This window comes from Tasmannia lanceolata, unplaced genomic scaffold (genome assembly GCF_043159265.1).
Source record: "Tasmannia lanceolata isolate RefF3 unplaced genomic scaffold, GAP_Taslan_0.1 ptg000029l, whole genome shotgun sequence".
In the NCBI taxonomy this organism is placed as follows: domain Eukaryota; kingdom Viridiplantae; phylum Streptophyta; class Magnoliopsida; order Canellales; family Winteraceae; genus Tasmannia; species Tasmannia lanceolata.
In genome coordinates, this window is record NW_027518706.1 from 1,687,218 (window position 1) to 1,694,201 (window position 6,984).

Genomic DNA, 6,984 nt, shown 5'->3' on the forward strand with positions numbered 1-6,984 from the left:
AAAATACACTTAAGACCCCTACACTTAAAGACACCCTATGGTTTGGCTTCTGACACATTCAACTTAACCCCTAATGTTTAAAAAGTTACAAGTACCCTGTGGTTTCAATTTGTATAAGGTAGGGCCCCTCAGTTGACGGTTTGTCCACAGATTGAAGGGCTAGGATGATCCGATGGAGCTGATTTTTTAGGCATATCCTATCTATGTCAAGGCCCATCAAATGAACGCTTTGGATCATCCAAACAATGTGGTCCCATATTTGATCTAACAGCAGCCAACTTTTTAAGATGCTGCAGTTGAAGTACCACCTTCACGTGACTTGACGGTCGGGCATCATATAATTTCTCCCTAAATTGGCCTTTTTTCATGCTTTCCAGAGACTTTCATGCTCTCCTCACTCATACTTTCAAGTCTCTCCCACTCCGCCTATCTAGGGGTGGCAACGGTTCGGTTTAGGTTCGGTTTGACCCCCAAACCGAACCAAACCGAAATTTGAATCGGTATGGTTCCACTTAACCGAAACCGAACCGAAATTTGAATTTTCGGTTTGGTTTCGGTTCAATTCGGCCAATTTCGCCACCCCTTACTCATAATCATTGGAAATCGGGGGCAACGGTTCGGTTTTGGTTTGGTTTGAAATTTGAATCAGTTTGGTTCTACCAAACCGAAATCAAACGGAAAAAACCAAACCGAAACCGAAGTATCGGTTCGGTTTCGGTTCCATGGAATATTTTTCCACAGGTATCTGACATGCCCTAAAATAACTTCCTCTTTTTTTTTTTTTTTTTGGAGATCTTTGTCAACCGTCGGCTTATTATGAGATTTTTCGAGTTAAAAGAAAAAACATTTTTTCGTTTCCTCATATGACTTGATTTATGGCATGAGGTACTTGTCTTCAAACGGCAACGACTTTAAGACGCAAATCTTAAAAATGAGATCATTTATGCCAAAATAGCTCTGGATAATTCAATTTCTCTGAAGAATATTCTTTCAACTCAGAGTTCCAATCAACGTTGAGGGTCAGGGTAGACCATGTGAAACAACCAAATAAGCCAAAAGCTTAAGCTTGATATTATTTAATCATCTATACTTAGCACTCTCCTTCACATGTGACCCATTTCTAGTTGATTGTAATTAATCATTTATACTTAGCATGTGACCCCTTCTCACATGTGACCCCTTTATGTTAGGCTGGCTATACGAGTAGACCAATTACTCCATAAGCTTAAGTTGTTAGAGTTCATAATTCAGGTAAATTGCCTCTAGTCGAATGTCTCAAGGTGGATGATGGTAAGCATGGAAGAGCATGAATGGACTCAGAGCTCCATCTCCATCATAATTCTCCACAAGCTTAGGATGGAGTAATTTGTTGTCTCAAAATTCCCAAAGGTGCATAACTTTTTGACAATAAATCCCACTAATTCAAGAACTCGAAAGGCTAAAAATAAGAACGAAAAAAAAAAAAAAAAAAAAACTGGGGAAGATTTACCCTGCAGAGTGGGTTTGGGGATATTTTCAAGAGGATGGAAATTGGCGTCTTGTTGCCGGGTTTTTTTTTTTTTTCAACAAATAATGTAGGGGAGTGATAAATCGACTCCCCAAATTGATAAATCGACTCCCCATGTGTCTTTCTCTCGCCTCTTGGTTAGAGAGAGAAAGAGGAGAGAGATAGACACATGGGGAGTCGATTTATCAGTGCCCATAATGTAAGGTGCTTATTTTTTTATTTTGGGATTTGGAAAAGTGTGAAAGGACGGGAATCTTATGATATGTTGGGAATCTCTTATGAAAATCATACATGAGGGCCATGCCTGAAATGTATCTTGATGTGCTATGATTACCTAAAAAATGTTGATCTTACTATCATGTATACCTGAAAAATGTTGATCTTACTGACTTAGCACATGGTTGCCATGTTTGTCAACTGTGATATTTTTTTCCATGTCTGTCACTGTGGGGAAGGGAGGAAGAGGGAGCGTCTGGAGAAGGATTGAGTAAAGAGGGTACGAAAAGGCCGAAAATTAAGGGGAAAAACAAATTAAACTCCATTCAAAATACTTCACACCCTCTCCTCATTTGTCCTCAGAAACTCTCTCCTTCTCCCAATCTCCCTACGCCTCTCTCACCACTTGATAAACTAATATTACATGGAAAAAAAAATTCATGGCTGCTAAACATGGCCTTCGTTTTAATTTGTTCAGCTCTATTTGAACAATGACACTACTTGTTTTGAAGCAATGTTATGCAAATTGTTCAAATCCATACTCTTTTAGAGCACTTATGGGGTCCACGAGTGACGGTAAAGATCTATTTGGCAAAACCATAAGAGAGGATTGATCGACGCTTTATAAATCAAGGGCCTAGGATCGTCGTCCCAACAATGTGCTCTAGGATATCCAAAGCATGGCCTACCAAGTGGACGGTTCAGATTAATCAATGGTAAGACCCACTATGTCTCTCCTCCCTCCCCCCCCCCCCCCCCCCCCCCCCCCCCAACAAATAAAAAAAATTCTGATTGAGACCCCCCAAATTTTAATGACACTGGTTAAATCATTTTAGGAACAAGTAATCAAATGAAATGGAGAGAGTAGGTTTTTGATATCATCTTTAATTTCTTATAAAATATATTTTATTACAGATAAACTTTCTTTTTGCTTAGAAAACTATGTTGCATCAATAGTAAGCATCGAAATTCAACCCGGGTACGGAGTGTCGGATTCGAAAAGAAAGATTAGATTTGTTAAAATATTTAAATCAATTCTATAAACAAATAACCATTTAAGGGGCTGTTTGGATACATGGATTTTATAATACAAGATTGTAAAATGCTAGATTTTACAACCTAAAACCTGCATTTTATAATCTAAAACATGGATTTTACAATCCAGACAACTTTACAATCCAACTTTTAGCTTATAAAATCTAGGTTTAACTTGTAAAATCTGGATTATAAAAATCCTTGTATCCAAATGTCCCATGGTATGGTATGGGTAAGATTCAAAAAATGTGGTAATAGTAAAGTTGTAATAGTAGTACTCTGAGAGAGAGAGAGAGAGAGAGAGAGAGAGAGAGAGAGAGAGAGAGAGAGAGAGAGAGAGAGAGAGAGAGAGAGAGAGAGAGAACTTGAAGTACTGAAATCCGGCATATGTTTAACGAGATTTTATATGGTGTAAGGACTTACAACAATACAGTAGGGGTACCGCCCTTGATATTTGATCCAACAACAGCTCACTTTTTGAGCTTTTTGAGGAGCTGTTGTTGGATCAAATGTCAAGGGTGGTACTTCAACCGTACAAAAGCCTTATTGTTGTAGGCCCTTACACCGTATAATTTCTCGTGTTTAACATGGATGAGTAGCCTATTCAGAAGAATCCATGTAACATGACTTTAAACTAATCGCTTATCTAAATATAGGGTAAAAATCACCTAAAAATAATCTCCAAAAAGACAAGATTCAGTTGATTCCATAGAATCAATTGTAACCATCTGATTTCATTAATTCATGAGATGCATGGAATCAATCAAATTCATAAACTATGATTACAAAAACATAAATTTTTTATTAAGATTTCAAAGAAGAAAATATTGTTAGGCAAAAAGAGAATAGATCTCAACACCCACATACCTAAATTCAATTAATATCAAGTGACCATGAAGTCAACTAGGCCACAAAAGTATCCCACAATCCATATCTTTCAATGCTCCGGCAAGGATCTTATATTGTCAACCTTTAATGTAGGTTTATATTCTTCAATTGAAACCCTAAATTTATGTTAATTAATTGAAGAGGAAGTCTAAACTGAAGGGAGCCCTTGCAAAAAAGAGGTGAAAAGACTCCCCCATTGGCTGCACATCACTATCATGTTTGACTTTTCAGCTATTATTAATGCATGACGATGATGTGCAGCCAATTGGAGAGCCCTTTCACCTCTTTTTTGTAAGGGCTCCCTTCAGTCTAGAATTCCTCTTAATTGAAAACCCTAAACTGTAAATTCATGTCATCAACCTTTAATATAAGTTCATGTTCATCAATTGAAAGCTCTAAACCCTAAATTTATGTTCATCGATTGAAAACCCAAACCCATAAACTTATGTCATCAATCTTATAATCTAGGCTTATGTTAATCAATTAAAACCCATAAATCCTAAATTTGTGTTCATTAATTGAAAACCCTAAAAGTCTTATGGACGAGAAAAAGAAAGGTTTCTTTATTAGAGGTTTCTTTATTAGGTTACACGCACGAACAGATCCAGTGGAGATGGGATGAGACATGTAGCTCAGAGGATTAGAGCACGTGGCTATGAACAACGGTACCCGAGGCTCGAATTCATATAACAAAGATCATGATGGCAAGTATGAAAGCAAAATACCCAATTCATGTAATATCCATTTCTCATTTCTTCTGTTTGGTTACGTTTTTTTGAGTAAAATAGTAGGGAATGCAATTCTCCTAATTATCCGAGGGGTGTTTGGTAGGGATTTAGCATAAATTGGAATTTTGACCGCCGGTTATGTCGGGCGCTTGTCAGGTGACCTGGAACCCTCGAAATTCGCAGGACGAATTTCTCCGAAGGAAAAATGGGAGAATTTATCAGGGAAATTCTTTTTCACCGTAATTGTCATAACTTTCTACTTTTGCTTGTAGTTTTTTTCGTAATTGTCACATCTTATTACATTTTGTTGGTATTTTTTTCGTAATTTTCATTTAAAACTATATAGCTTTGCTATTTTACTTTTTTTTTTGTTGTAATGATTACTTTTTTTGCTTATTTTTGGTTTTGCTAGCAACCTTTGCCCATGTGCGCATCTTTGCACAAGGATGGCCACATACCTAGAAGTAGCATAGGAGAAGTTTGCTAGCAAATTCCTATTAAAAAAAAAAGAAAAAAAAAAGAAGGAAATGTTCAACACTACTGTTTTCTTATGAGGGCACTCTCACTTTATTAAAAGTACGGTATGGCCCACACCATAGGATGATCCAAACCGTCAATTAGATGGGCCATAGCCTAAATAGGTTATGCTCCAAAAATCATTTCCATAGAATGATCCTAACCCTCCAATCTGAATGTTAGAGGGTTGATCCTAACCCTCTATAGATCGAAGGGTTAGAATCAACCAATGGAAATAATTTTGGGGCATAACCTATTTAGGCTATGGCCCATCTAATGGACGGTTTTGGATAATCCTATTGTGCGGGCCATACCGTACTTTTTATAAAATGAGAAGTGCCCTCATCAAAAAACAGTAGTGCTGATAACATTCCCCAAAAAAATCTTAAAAAATACGGTAAAAAAACTCCTGCACATCTCCTAACCCCAACCAAACAACGTCCAATCTCCCCGTTGACTGATTTCCTTTTGATTTCCCTTTGACTTCTTCTTCTCTAAATCCCCCCAACATCTATCCAAACAGAGCAATTCAGATTTACATCAAAAGAAGGAGCATATGAGTTGAAGATTAAATAATGGACCCCTTAAATTGTTAACTACACCCAAAATTCATGTTCATCAATTCAAAGCTCTAAGTACATCAAAGCAAACAACTCAACTCATACATGTCTATATTTCCACGTAGATGAAGTACACCAAAGCACAGAAATGATGGGTTGTAGATTAGACAAGTGACCCCACCAAAAACCCTTCTAGAGAAGGAAGAGAGAGACTCCAATTCTCCTTTGCTATACTCTAAAGTCAAAGAAGCAACATCACATAATAAAAGGAGGAGAGAAAAATATACCCAAAGGAAGGCGTGTATATATCAATCAATGCAAGACGAATAACTGATTATTGACCGATTCTCCGTCTCTAGATAGACATATACTGATATGCATACAGTAACGACAACGAGAACAATAATACACTAAATAAAGGGTGATAATATTTTCACCCCCTACAGTACTTGCACACCCCCCTTACAACGTGATTTGACATAAAGTTGCCCACTTTTCAGGGGGGTGCACGCAATGAAGGGGGTGAAAATATCGTCTCCTTAAATAAACGAGTAAAAAAAACGTTTCTTTCTTTCTTTCTTTTTTCCTCTTTACTCTCTCTCAGATGGGTTTCTCCAAAACCCAGTACCATAAAGCTGGGCCCACATTTCCAATTCCATATCAGAAAGTACCGGAGACATACCGGGTAATAACATATCGGCCGATACAGTTTGTTGTATCTGAAGCTCAGAATCATCGGATCGTTTCGGCGTAAGTAGCGCGATCTTACTTTTCGACCGTTGATTTTTCCGGCTCTTTTTCTTAAGAGCTCTCCGGCAAAGTCCTGCCGGAAGTTTAACGACGGCGAGGACGAGTAGATTTAAGAGCCCACACGGGAAACAACAACATATGGCCGCGCACTCGGCCGCGGTTCCTCCGGCGACCTCGGCGAATCGAGGAGAATTTTTTGATAGAAGGGGTTGTCGGCGGGGAGGTAAATCCGGAGAATTTAATGACGCCGGGGAACGGAGAATGATTTGAAGTGTCATTTTCCGGCGTAGGGGGGTGGATGGAGGGAATTTGGAGGGTCAAAATTTTGGCATATGGTGTTTTTTGTGTGACACCATGGAGAGGGGGGAGGGGAGATATTTAGCTGTGAGATATGACGGATTCCGTTTGGGGAAGGTTTTTCATTTTGGTTTCCCGGTGGCCGAGGAGGATAACGGCCGTTGTAAGGGGGAACGGGGGATTTTGGTAGGTGTTTGGGGGTGTTATATGTTACCGTAACCGTTGGATTCGGCTATTTTTTTTCTCCGTTCTGATCGATTTTTTATTTGACTCTTTCTTTTCCTACCAATCGCACAAAACCCTAATAAAAGAAAAATCAAGAGTCAGAGAGAGAGAGAGAGAGAGAGAGAGGGAGGGGGGTGAGAGAGACTCGCTATTTAGAGAGAGAGCGAGGGAGAGAGGGAGGGATTTTCTGTCGACATAGAGTGCCACGTCGGTGGCTCGTGTGAAATAACATGGGTGCCTGATTAGCGTGAGATCCTGGCCG

General features: G+C 38.8%; 1 protein-coding gene across 1 annotated transcript; it reads right to left on the reverse strand.

Moving 5' to 3' along the window:
- Positions 1-6,040: 6,040 nt before the first annotated feature.
- LOC143859418 (uncharacterized) lies at positions 6,041-6,478 on the reverse strand. The gene has a single exon (XM_077370131.1). It carries the CDS (start codon positions 6,476-6,478, stop codon positions 6,041-6,043), a length of 438 nt encoding a protein of 145 aa, XP_077226246.1.
- Between the last annotated feature and the right edge of the window lie 506 nt (positions 6,479-6,984).

Coding starts and splice junctions, on each gene's coding strand:
- LOC143859418 (XM_077370131.1), bottom strand. CDS start 6,478: ATGACACTTCAAATCATTCTCCGTTCCCCGGCGTCATTAAATTCTCCG.